This window comes from Osmia bicornis, chromosome 2, assembly GCF_907164935.1.
Source record: "Osmia bicornis bicornis chromosome 2, iOsmBic2.1, whole genome shotgun sequence".
In the NCBI taxonomy this organism is placed as follows: domain Eukaryota; kingdom Metazoa; phylum Arthropoda; class Insecta; order Hymenoptera; family Megachilidae; genus Osmia; species Osmia bicornis.
The window spans coordinates 8,479,497-8,492,050 of NC_060217.1; the positions used below are offsets into that span (position 1 = coordinate 8,479,497).

General features: G+C 37.7%; 3 protein-coding genes and 2 long non-coding RNA genes across 6 annotated transcripts in view; 2 read left to right on the forward strand and 3 right to left on the reverse strand.

Annotated features, from left to right (window-relative positions):
* Positions 1–4,262, reverse strand: part of LOC114875631 — a 79,560-nt gene extending 75,298 nt beyond the window's left edge. Inside the window, exons 1-6 of one of the 2 annotated variants that reach the window (XM_046290063.1) lie at positions 3,426–4,262; positions 2,186–2,312; positions 1,991–2,120; positions 1,745–1,909; positions 1,470–1,671; positions 1,273–1,397 (exon numbers count right to left, since the gene is read on the reverse strand). In XM_046290063.1, the coding sequence (XP_046146019.1) occupies positions 1,273–1,397; positions 1,470–1,671; positions 1,745–1,909; positions 1,991–2,120; positions 2,186–2,312; positions 3,426–3,429 (753 nt within the window). In that variant the 5' untranslated portion in view covers positions 3,430–4,262. Of the gene's footprint in view, positions 1–1,272; positions 1,398–1,469; positions 1,672–1,744; positions 1,910–1,990; positions 2,121–2,185; positions 2,313–2,726; positions 2,818–3,425 lie in introns of those variants that run through there. The other variant, XM_046290064.1, reaches the window with a different exon arrangement.
* LOC114875636 lies at positions 2,750–4,197 on the forward strand. The gene is made up of 2 exons (XR_003789267.2): positions 2,750–2,836; positions 3,102–4,197. It is a non-coding gene; the product is annotated as an uncharacterized LOC114875636 (long non-coding RNA).
* An 87-nt stretch (positions 4,263–4,349) lies between the features above and the next one.
* Positions 4,350–6,428, reverse strand: LOC114875629 (tubulin alpha-1 chain). Its single transcript, XM_029186114.2, has 3 exons — positions 6,308–6,428; positions 5,623–5,845; positions 4,350–5,545 (listed from the first exon to the last, which is right to left on the reverse strand). Exons 1-3 carry the CDS (start codon positions 6,308–6,310, stop codon positions 4,419–4,421), a joined length of 1,353 nt encoding a protein of 450 aa, XP_029041947.1. The 5' UTR covers positions 6,311–6,428; the 3' UTR covers positions 4,350–4,418.
* Positions 6,429–6,525: 97 nt separating this feature from the next.
* LOC114875635 overlaps positions 6,526–12,554 on the forward strand; it is a 37,849-nt gene continuing 31,820 nt past the window's right edge. The window contains exons 1-2 of the long non-coding RNA XR_003789266.2: positions 6,526–6,665; positions 7,071–7,221. This is a non-coding gene — a long non-coding RNA (uncharacterized LOC114875635). The remainder of the gene's footprint in view (positions 6,666–7,070; positions 7,222–12,554) is intronic.
* The window catches only part of LOC114875627 (tolloid-like protein 1), a 39,448-nt gene continuing 35,949 nt past the window's right edge, over positions 9,056–12,554 (reverse strand). Inside the window, exons 10-15 of the mRNA XM_029186110.2 lie at positions 12,364–12,486; positions 11,963–12,281; positions 11,586–11,877; positions 11,298–11,511; positions 10,982–11,232; positions 9,056–10,905 (exon numbers count right to left, since the gene is read on the reverse strand). Coding sequence (XP_029041943.1) covers positions 10,666–10,905; positions 10,982–11,232; positions 11,298–11,511; positions 11,586–11,877; positions 11,963–12,281; positions 12,364–12,486 — 1,439 coding nt within the window. The 3' untranslated portion in view covers positions 9,056–10,665. The remainder of the gene's footprint in view (positions 10,906–10,981; positions 11,233–11,297; positions 11,512–11,585; positions 11,878–11,962; positions 12,282–12,363; positions 12,487–12,554) is intronic.

Genomic DNA, 12,554 nt, shown 5'->3' on the forward strand with positions numbered 1-12,554 from the left:
CTGATAAACTAATAGCGAACTGAAAGTCACATTTGAATCGAACCGTTTGGTACTTTATTCTACCTTTCCTCGTGTTTTGACGAAGAAATAATTGTAAATTTTAATCGAGTTACGTGACACTTCGATCCCGACTTTGGACCCTTTTGAAGCACGTTTCAACCTTGATTATTTTTTATAGAATCACCATAAAGCATAAGCTGATCGACAGGGCAAAATTAGCTCCGGGTTTCGTGTTAGCAAAGGAATTTTGGGTTAAAACAAACACGCGTGCCATATGGGTGTTGCAAGAGAGCAACGAACTAGAGGAAGGTATAAACAAATTTATTCGCACCAACGCGAAGAGCTAAATTTAAATTATTCGAACGAGATGCTTCGATTTCATAGATGCTCGATTTTAGAATTAAATTGTGCCACGGTTTTTAGTATGTTACGAGTACGAAGGAAGTAATGATTAAAAGGGAAGTCAACTACACTACAGACCCAGTTAAACGTCGATTTATCTTCAATTCACCACTTATCGCGGAATCCGTGAGAAACTTACACGTTTCTCTTACACCGGGAAATGAAATCGTTCTAAATTACTCTCTTTTACTACTGTCTGAGGCGGAAAAAACAAACGGTCGTATTCATTACAATTTTTTGCTATTCAGTAATATATCCTTTCATTAGCGGTAAAAACTGAATGAAACGTCTGTTATATAACGCTAATTTTCCTCAATAATGGTATATTTATGGCACAAGTTCGCAATCAAAATAATCACTTAATTCGTACAGTAATAAGGGAGAACATTATAGTGCTCCAAATAAGCTCAAAATATTATGTCTTATTTTTTTAATTTTGCATAAATGCGCGCTTTCAAATACCGGCACTACTTATACCACCTAGCAGAGAGCGACAAAACTATCGCATTCAAAACTTTTTATATTTTTCATAAAATAAAAAACTTTCATGCATTTTTAACGCGAGTAGAACATTTTACCATTTAGGTACAAAGGGTTACAATGCATGTAACATGATAAAAGTAACAAAAATGAAACGATATCCCTCTTACAGATCGTGATGTTATCAACACTAAGCAATGTAAAATGCATACTGAATTCTCAGCAAAACTAGTTGCCGGTATTTTATCATAGACAAGCTCGTCTGTGATTTTACCAGCACAACTCGGTCGGTATTCTACTCGCATTTTTATCAATGTTCAAATGAAAATCTAAGCATTCACATGCACTATAAGGATATAAGTTGTAAGCAATTGCTGTTTTTTTACTCACCATATGTTCCACTGCTTTCTCCTCCAATTCCGCTAAGGTCCAGTCCACGTGGAAACTCAAAGGCTGAAGACGCGACTCCATCTCACGAAGCCATTTTCTCAAACACTTTACTTCATGTTCAAAATCTGTAATATTCTCAGTTATTAACATCGATGTTTATCATTAGTATTATACAAGAATTTTATCGCAATAATTACCTGCTGACATATCTTGCTGATTAGATACAGGCCTCTCAACAGGTGCCATAATTTGCTCAACTAATTCCCACTTTGCGTTTAAATGGTCAACACGCCACGCCACTTCATCTTTCAAAGCAGGGGCTCGTGACACTAATTTTCCAGCTTGTTCATTAAATAACTTTCGTCTATACGCCCTACGTCGCAGCTCCTCCATGTGAGCCTAAAGCGCACATTTTGTTCTTTTTCAATTATTCTCATTTTAATCTCGTTAAATGCGAGACGAATTTACGTACCGCACGCAGACTTTTATCCAACAGATTTTCTTCTTTACAGTAAATTAGTTCTTCAAGAACCCTCAGCCATGAATATAATTCTGAGAATTGACTACTAATTTCCTTAAAGCTCCATGACTGAGTAGATACATCAGCCTCGTCCCAACTTAATTCACCATTAGCTTCCTATTAAAGTTAAAATCAAATGCAAACTGCTCCATCCCATGCTTAGCTTACAGCTGGCAATGTTGAGGATGAAATACATACCTTACAACTATCTATTAAATTAGTGTCCATAATATAATCATAGTTGGACCTTATCGCTGCCCAAAAGTCATCTTTACAATCCTCACGATTTGCCCACAAACGTTGACTATAAAGTTGCTTTGGATCTTTCCTATTAATGTAATTCAAAGAGTTGAAACACATAAATAAATAGCAATAAATATAAAATAAACAAACCTTTTCTTTGTGAGACTGTTATATGGTCTTTCTATCGCTGTCCCCGCATTGCCATGCTTATCTAAGCCATGGCTAAGCGGTTGAAGCGAAGATAAGGAGAAGCTCATCTTCATGGCTTTGCAGTGGTCTGTAAATATGCAAAAACAAAGTTAATAACAACAATTATTAAATGTAAAATTCTACTAAAGTGAACATTTATAGATTACATGTTCCTTTAAAAATGTTCTGACATTATTTTAAGACAGCACAGTATCAAGAGTTTGATAAATAATAGCGCAAAACAGGGGAACCATTTATATGAACTCCCTTATTGTTTATAGTTGAAAATGAAAGCAGTTGCCCTCTATTGTATTTAAGTTTACAGTAAGACAACAAATGAAACAAGAATCTAACCTCACATTCACTTTTTGTGAGAATACATACTTTCTTACATTTCATCACTGTCAAATACTGTTTACACAGTTCATTTACCACACACAAGATACTGTGTCTTACATTTTGGGAAGTATTAAAAATACTGATGAAAATAACTTTTGCATACCATTCTTTGGATTCCTAAGTTAAAAAAAAATGATTTCAGTGCATTAGAGACAACACGACGCAAAGCTTGTTTTACGTGAATTATCTCCAACGCATTGGTCGAACACACGTGTAGGTAACAGCATTTATCAGTATTGAACACATGTTACATGTACGCATTCCATATGAGTAAAATATCGAAGTGTACTTGTTTTATCAGAAATACAAAACTCATTTATGCTTCGGCTTAAGTTACGAGATAAGCGCACTAAGGAATCGACTAAGTCATTCGAACATTCACGTCACCCACCGGAATACTCGTTCATTCTTATCGTAATTCGTCATGAAATAAAGTGGACATTCTTTCAAATGATTTTAATCTAAATGTATTATTCAGCACAGAAGAAAAAAACGTGAATGAGGAAACCGGAGAACGTTGCAACAAGAACTCGAGTTGGAGGGGCTGTACTCCGATGCATACATCCAAGACACACAGCTTCTTGCCGTGCAAGTGAATATGCAAACAATATATCGGCATCGACACACCTGTCTCAAGTCATTATTTATTCAAATACGTTTTTAATGAACCGTATTTATTATACAATGTCATTTCATTTCAATGTATCGATGCAATATTATATCGATATACGAGCAAAACTTTTTACATTGTTTCTGGAGGGAAACGTTACTGAAAACTTTAAGTAATATTCGATTCACTCACTCATATTACTCGTTGTAATCAGGAACAGATGGTCGATCCATTTGGGTGCACTCTTAATTACTTGTCAATAACATTTGCACAATTTTTAACCCAACCAGACCGCCAATTTTTTTTTTTTTAACAAAATACCGCCTTCCACACCACTGTGCACACCGACATGCACCAACGTGCACTGCCATACTGCGCATGCGCGTCCACGGCAAGTGTAGAGATGCGGTTCATGGCGGATTCTTAGTAAGATATCTATTCTTGCTATTAAAATAAAAGCGAGATGAACTGATGCGTACGAAACTAAGATAGGAATTAGAAGAGATATTCTTGTATTCACAATAAGAGCATACAAACCGTGATAAATTATTAGGCGAAGTAGTGCGGTATACACATGAGAGTATGCTTATTTTTGAAATTTATTCCAATCGAGAATTCTTGAACCGTTCGAGATGATACATTTAAACTATTTGAACAGATAAAGATAAATATAAACAAAATGAGAAAATGTAACGTTAATAGACATTAATCTATTATAGAATAGAAAATATATAACTAATTCTTATGTTCTTTAATTTAAAAATTGTAATAGACTTAATGAGAGAATCTAATTCTTTATTTCAAATAACATTTAATAAATCGCATGCAAAACAAATAGAAACGTTAATATAAACTTTGCCTACATCAGTTGTTGATTGCCAAGTATTGATAACATCTATAAAACCACAAATTTCCGCGTTCTTATATTTCCACAAGTCTTTCCCGATATCCAGTAGTCATGCAATCTTTACGCATATATGTTGCAATGTATTGCAAGTAACTAATCAAGTTTCTTTAACATCAAGGTAATTACATTTTTTCTTGGTTTGAACAATTTCAACTCCATAAATCGTTCAGGAAGAAGGTATACATAGGATGGGTAAAATGTATCAAGACTAACGATTGCAAATTCTTTTATTTTATTTATTCGAATTGGACGTCATGGAAAAATCTTGACGAGTCTGTTTAATATTCTTCGGCTCCTTCGGCCTCACCTTCGGCGGAATCCATACCAACTTCTTCGTAATCCTTCTCCAAAGCAGCCAGATCTTCACGCGCCTCAGAGAATTCACCTTCCTCCATACCTTCGCCGACATACCAATGTACGAATGCTCTCTTGGCGTACATCAGATCGAATTTATGGTCAAGTCGGGCCCAGGCTTCGGCGATAGCAGTAGTGTTGGACAACATGCAGACAGCTCGTTGTACTTTAGCAAGATCACCACCAGGTACAACGGTGGGTGGTTGATAATTAATGCCAACTTTGAAACCAGTCGGGCACCAGTCGACGAATTGGATGGTACGCTTTGTTTTAATTGTCGCGATAGCTGCATTAACATCCTTAGGTACAACGTCGCCTCTGTATAACATACAACACGCCATGTACTTTCCATGCCGGGGGTCGCATTTTACCATCTGGTTGGCTGGCTCGAAGCAGGCATTCGTGATTTCTGCGACCGACAGCTGTTCGTGGTAAGCCTTCTCTGCAGAAATGACCGGCGCGTAAGTGACCAGAGGGAAATGAATTCTGGGATAAGGTACCAAGTTAGTCTGGAATTCCGTTAGATCAACGTTAAGCGCTCCATCGAAGCGAAGCGAGGCTGTGATCGAAGAAACGATCTGACCAATTAGCCGATTCAAGTTGGTGTACGTTGGTCTCTCGATGTCCAAGTTACGGCGACAGATATCGTAAATAGCCTCGTTATCGACCATAAATGCACAATCGGAATGTTCTAGAGTGGTGTGAGTGGTAAGGATTGAATTGTAGGGTTCAACCACAGCAGTTGATACTTGTGGTGCTGGGTAAATTGCAAACTCCAATTTCGACTTCTTTCCATAATCCACCGACAGACGTTCCATCAACAGTGATGTAAAGCCAGAGCCAGTGCCACCTCCAAAAGAGTGGAAAATTAGGAAACCTTGGAGTCCAGTACATTGATCTGCTAGTTTGCGAATACGGTCCAAAACAAGATCGACGATCTCTTTGCCGATCGTGTAATGACCGCGAGCGTAATTGTTTGCAGCATCTTCTTTGCCTGTGATCAGTTGTTCTGGATGGAAGAGCTGACGGTAAGTGCCTGTGCGAACCTCGTCTGAAAAAACGAATATATTAAAATGAAAAATTTTTCAACAATGTATAACGAACTTTTGTAATTCCAAAATTACATACCGACTACTGTTGGCTCTAAGTCGATGAAAACAGCCCTAGGAACATGTTTTCCAGCACCTGTTTCACTAAAGAAGGTGTTGAAACTATCGTCACCTCCTCCAATAGTTTTGTCTGACGGCATCTGACCATCAGGTTGAATGCCATGCTCCAGACAATATAATTCCCAACAGGCATTACCAATTTGGACTCCAGCCTGGCCAACGTGGATTGAGATACATTCACGCTGAAAAAAATATTATGACAAAATTTAAATTTCTGTTCAAAAAAAATTATAGAACGCATCGTGTTTAATTTTATTAATATTCCACACTATTCATATACAATATTTGACAAAACTGCATAAGATAATTTATTTCGGGTCATCGATCACGTCAGCAGAAACGACGCGCACTTCCCTCCATCATTCTTAATGGACGCGAAACAAAGAAATCTCATATTTCTACATTCAGGTATCAAGAAATTTTCCATAATGAATTTTTCTTAAAATGATATAAATGAGAAGGTTATGAATAAAATATAGACGCTTCAACCATTTTAACGGTATCTAGAGGCTAAATGTGAATCATAACGGAAAGGGCGGAGCCGGCCGGTAGAAACGTCGAAGAGAAGCCGTGTTCCTCCATGAATTCAGCTAAGTGAACGTTACAGTCGGTATGCGAGATTTTTCAATAATTATTTTACTCACCATTTTGAAGTCTAAAGGAGTGTTTTACGTTCTTGTAAAAAATGAGTAGTCGATAGTTGGAGCAAGTAATGGAGCTTCTGCTATCAACGACACACGATGCACGGTAGAACACCAAACGATTAATGCGCGAGCGACGCTCTCCACCGTTTCTTATACCCCTGATTATCGACTTTTTTGGCGCTCAACGATTGGCTCGCAGTGACCTCATCCTCCACTCTGATTGGTCAACGGATGACCGCAGAACGCTAGATCGCGTTCGCGCATGTTTCCTGCTAACAACATATAGTACCAGAGTACCCGTCATGCGACATTTATTTTATTGATTTTACAAATTTCCTTGGGTGTAGCAAGAAAATTGGTATGTAACGACCTATTCATTGACTCCATCATTATTGATTTTCGATAGAAAATTTGTATTAAAGAAACGTGATCGTTGTGATAATTTATTCAGAGTGTAACAGAACCTATACATTCAACGGGATGTAAATTAATACATAACGGAATTTGAATATTCAGTAATTATTTCAAGCTTTAAAGAAGTCACTTTTTGTACATTTATGTTATATTTAGTTTTGCTATTATTAGAAACCGACGTAGTAATTATATCACGCTAAATAGGTTATGCCTGGCGTTGCAGTACACTCGCATTCTTTTCGTTAATTACACGAACACGTCATATCATCATTAATTATTGTAATTAGCTTCACGGTTATTACAGTTCACGGATCTCTATTTTGATACTAAAATTCAAATATTCTTCTAGCTACCAAAAACAATACATGTGACTTTCCACACCCAATGAAATGTTCCATTTCAAAGAGAAGATCATCAGAATTTCCTGTCCTACACCTAAAAAGATATTCAAGAGAAAGTTGCAGAGGAGTGTAAAGAGGTGTTTGTATTTTTCTCCTGCCGTGAGTCTCACACATTATTTTCCATTCTTATTTCCATTATTCTTTCCATTCTTGATACTTACAAGAAAGATAATCGCATACACGATATCTAAGAATTTATTTAAAATTCTTTGCTACTCGTAATGAAAAGGGAGCGGCAGAGAAATGCAAAACAACGCGACATTTATTCTTAGTTGCAAAACTGCCGCGGTTGCATATGGGCGTTGAACTTGTCCATTGGTTAAAAATAGACTTTACGTCGGTTTCTATTCGAAATTTGCACACATAGCTGCCAGAAACTGCAAACTTGTACTGTTTTAACTTAAAGTATTATATTTTATAATTCTTAATTTGCTGAGGACTGTTTCATAAATATGAAACCACTCCTGAAGCGACAAGGACATGAATATCATTTAAGACCAATTATGAAATGATGTAGTTGATAGGTTTTCAAGGAAAATTTTAGGCTCGAATGGGTTAGTCGTTGCAAAGGCGTTCCTTTTTCGTCGTTTCTCGATGTGAAGAAGTACCAAGGAAGGACGAGAGTCGCCAGAGAGCGCATGTGCGACATTGCCGCTCACTTTTTCTAAAATTGGTCACAGACGGTCGGTTGTCGGTTAAGGAAAGCGGTAAATCGCGACGTTCCGCTGTTCAAGACGACTTGCAAGGTGGGGCTCGACTATTGCTGCTGAAAATAACTCATCTGTCGATGTGCATGCAAAACACAATTGCAAAGTCCCTAGAGAGGGTCATTACCTCATCAGTCTGTTCCTTCTTTTAAAAACAAGACCAATGTCCAACTTGCAAGTCGTCATACTTTAAATGGAACAGGTAGAAAAACATTGGTTGTGAAAGATGTTGTTACGTTCTCAATGGTATCTTAAGTATCATCAAATTATTAATACCTGCAAAGCGATGGAATAAAAATGGTAAAAACGCTATGCCACTCAACCAAAACGGGTTAACGAACTTCTATTTTTATGCAACTCTTGGAAGGTTGAATGAATTTTTCCCAAGTTTTTCATTGCCAAGTTTACAAGGAAAAACACTCTTACGCTTTTATTTCATTCTGTTTTTATGCAGAGTATTATATCATTCGTCTGAGATAAGAATGACGTAAGTGATTCGACTTTCCCTGGATATCCTCGTTAAAATTTTAACTCACGTCGGTGTCCTATTTTTAAGATAAAACATACTCGTTTTCAGTTGAGTAAGGTTCTTTGTTGAGGTAACTCTGGAAACAGCTTCCTCGGGTATGATCATAAAAGCTGATCGTCGATATTAACATAATCGGTACGTCGATGCACAACTGTGCTCGATGATGTAACAAACCGACCACGCACTTTATTGTCCTTGCATTTGTAGCGATCTCATTCACCAAATATAGTTAGACAGAGGTGCAAAGTTAAATTCAACCTTCCTTTATTAATAAAATCGTAGAATTTTTTGAAGAGTTAATTTTCTTAGTATTCTCAGTTTAACATAATCATTAGAACTGGCAGATAATAATTTTAAGTGTCAATAAAATCATTTGTTTGAAAATCGTGTTAGATACTTACCTGTAGGATCAAATTACAATTCATCCTGCTATACCTAATGATTGATTGTTCTTGAACTTATTACCTGTGATAATCACTGGTCGTTAAAATGACATCAGCCACTATTTTAGTCCCTGTTTCTAACAGTACGCACACTATAACAAATTAAGACCGTAAACGTTAGAATCGATCATACTTATTTCCATTGCGCGTGGGTCGTTCATTTAGTTTTTTGTTTTTTGTACATACAGGATAGACAAGATTGAAAGGATAATTTCATGTAGGAGGAATATTGTTCAATAGAAGAAACGCGTGTATTAGTTGTATATAGTTGCTCAGTAATATATATAGAGTGCCTATAACGTGTATTTCTGAGAACAAATAAATCACATATAATTTACAAAAAGGAACTTGACGCGGCGCTTAATATTGTTTCTTACCGTCAGACAATAGATAAGATATTATCATTGTTATTATTATCATCTATACGTGTATCTTAGGCGTACGAATTTTCGAAGGATCAACATTATACGCGTAACTCATTTCCTTTTTTACTCATGTTTCGAATATTAAATGTGTTCGATCGATATAGGCCATATAGTCGCGTTACAATGTAACAAACGAGAGTAAGGTTCCTTTCGAAGTAACTTTGGTGTACCGTCACGAAAATCATGTACACAAGGCAGTGTGTTACGTAGAAAAATGATGAAAGATTTTGATAATTTCGAAACTTGTTTGTTCGAATGAAACTTCTTCACTGATATAGTTAGATTTGTATCGTTTACCTCCAAGATATGATTGATTAAATTTGTAACATTTGATTCGTATTTTCGTTAAGCTACGACGAAATCATTGAGACGCTTCTAGTTACTTTAGCTGTACTTTCTCCAAGTATACATTAGAATATCGGTGATCTTTAATCTAATACAATTCGCTAGATCAGCCGATCGAAACAAGTTTACTCTGCAACAAATTACTCTGTAGTATTCCTGTAATATCTTTAGAAACAGAAACGAAAGTACAGGGTTGAGAAATCGTAAATCTGTAAAATCCACTCGATAGCAAGACACCTGATCGATCATGGATCCTATGACTATATTATATAAAACGGCACGACGTCTACATCTAAATCTTTGTTTCTCTATGTACAATAAACGTGTTCGAGAGGAGAAACCTCGAGGATGTTTCGATCCAAGGTTCTCCTTTAAATTTCTAAATCGCTGACTTCGATATCGAACAGCTCTATACCTAAATTTATATCTAGATTATTCGAGTATTTTGCACGAACTGTCGCTTGGAACATTTCCATCGAACATATCTGAGCGAAAAGGTCTGGCAACGTGTCTCGGCTACCTTTCGAATACTCTCGTTTACGTTTGCCGTTGTTTTCTTGTCGATATTTAGAGCCATTTACACGAAAACGTTTCGCTGAAACTTTAGCACTTTTGTCAGAAGAGAAAAAATAAGAAATGCTTTTGAACCAAACAAGGTGTATCGTCGTTTCTCGTTAACTTCTTTTGCGCCTTCCTGATTTTTCCTACTGATCGATTAAACATAGAATATTATTTTGGCAACCGGTAGGTCGTGTAATCGTTTTTGCCTTTTCTTTCTCGCTGGGCATGGAATTTATGAATGGTAATATATTATAATGCGATCTATCTAAACATAGAATGGCACAATTGGCCTGATATAGGCCGAACTTCGGAATCGTACAAGCTAAATCGAAACGATTAGCGCTGTTAATTCACTGATGGAATAAATTATCCTTGTCCTCTGACAAACATTGTCGATTCGTTCGAATGTACTTAGAGAATAGAAGAACAATGGTTCACGGCCTCGACGATCGAGAAAGATCCACATACACGTGTCTGGGCTACGAGTCGTTGAAACGGCACACGCGTTCCACTCGGAGCGATCATATTTGATTTTACTCGTTTTCACTTCGATCGCTGCTTTGCAAGGCTGCACCGATATGGAACTCGGAGCCCAATCGATTCGCAAGGCCTGACACGTCCGCGTCTTCGTCTTCTGAACCACCGTAGTTCTCACCGCTGTCCTGTCGATCGACCGCCACGAAAAACGCCATGAAACCTTTGTTCGATATCGTGTCGTCCGTCCTGAATCGCACTAACAACGCTTCGTTAATGGAGATAAAGTCGGTGGTGTTCTGGAATTTAATTAAAATGACATGATGATCTGTAGTTAAATAAAAAATGAAATGCAAAGAGTAAAATTACACTCACGCTATTTCCACAATATCGTCCATAAAGAAGACCAGATGTGTCCAAACCGGAATAAACCTCGACGAAATCGTAATTGCACTCGCTTTCCGATTCGAGTTGGAACGTGACGAAAGTTAAATGGACATTTTTGCCAGGCGGTGCTTCAATGGCCCAATCACAGTCCGTTCTATGGTCGTAATTATGAGTACCGTACTTGGCATGAGAATACAAATGCTTCACCTCGCTCGTTGCAACGAGATGTCCACCGCAAGCTGCAAGATTTGAAATTGAAGTGTATGTACATCGCATCTTCGTTGAAGATTGAAGACCATCTTACCAGTGCTGTGAGTGGCGAGGAACCCTTTCCTCTGAATGGATGCATCGCTTTTAAATACCATGTACATTTGATTTCCGGTCGCTAAGATTGGATGAGGTTCTTTGGTACCGCAGAATTTACCGAGAACGTGACTATCCGGCGAATCGCCGTCATAAATTGCAATGTGATCGTAATTGCATTCTTGATGGGATTCCATTTCGAAGACTTTGAAGACCTGCAAGATGTCCAATGTAAATTTCTTTGATCATGGATCGAATAATAAATAGAAAATAAAGAGAAGAAACTAACCAGCTTGATACGATGTCCTGGCTTGGTAACAAAATGCCAAACACAATCCTTGAGACCAGGATAATAGTCTGGATAGTTTGGCGACGTTATGGTACCCATGGGTGCAACGATTTCATACTTGCAACCACCTTCCCTGCAATCGTGGCCATTTTCGTGAAGCGTAAAGCCATTGTGACACGAACATTGATACGATCCTATCGTGTTTCTGCATTCGTGTTGACAACCACCATTGTTGTTAGCACACTCGTCCATGTCTGTTAAGAAGACAGCAGCGAATCCTGTTTTTTGAATACTGCAATCACCCACGAAGAAGGAAATGAATAGAAGGAAGATGTCAAAGAAATTTTCATTTAATTTTATTTAATTTAAAATCGTACCTATTGTCGGATGTGAAAGTTATCTTCATGAAGTTTCCCTCGGATGTAATTAACGACGGCACTCTCGAGCCGCAGAAGATCCCGTGTTTCCTCAAAATATCATCTCCAAGCTTGCTGCTCACTTCTACAGAATCGTACTCGCATTCTTGTTGACGAGCATTGTTGCCTTCCAAATCGAAATGAGTGAAATTCAACATGATACGATACTGAGGCGGAGCTATGATCTCCCACACGCAATCCTTGTTTCCTGGATAAGTTACCGGAAACGATGGGCTGGTGATGGTTCCGTTGCTATCGACGAACGTTCCACCACAGGCATCTAACGTCAACAGGCATTTTAAATGACGAACATATAAATCAGACCCGAAGAGAAGAGAACAATTTTTCAAGAATCCTTTTACCTTCACAGTGTTTTCCATCCGAATGCAATTCGTAACCAGGATTGCAAGAACATTCGAATCCACCCAGAGTGTTGATACAATTGTGTTCGCAGCCATGTTCGATCAGAACGCATTCATCAAACTCTGAAACATTATTTAAACGCCACTCAATAAAGAAATTGATCGCGTTAAAACAATCGAATACGAATGAC

What these genes read in the sequence shown, in the direction of transcription:
- LOC114875629 (XM_029186114.2), bottom strand. An exon ending in CTTAGAGCCAACAGTAGTCG is followed by an intron (nt 5,546 to 5,622) that starts GTATGTAATTTT and finishes TCGTTTTTTCAG; the next exon opens with ACGAGGTTCGCACAGGCACT.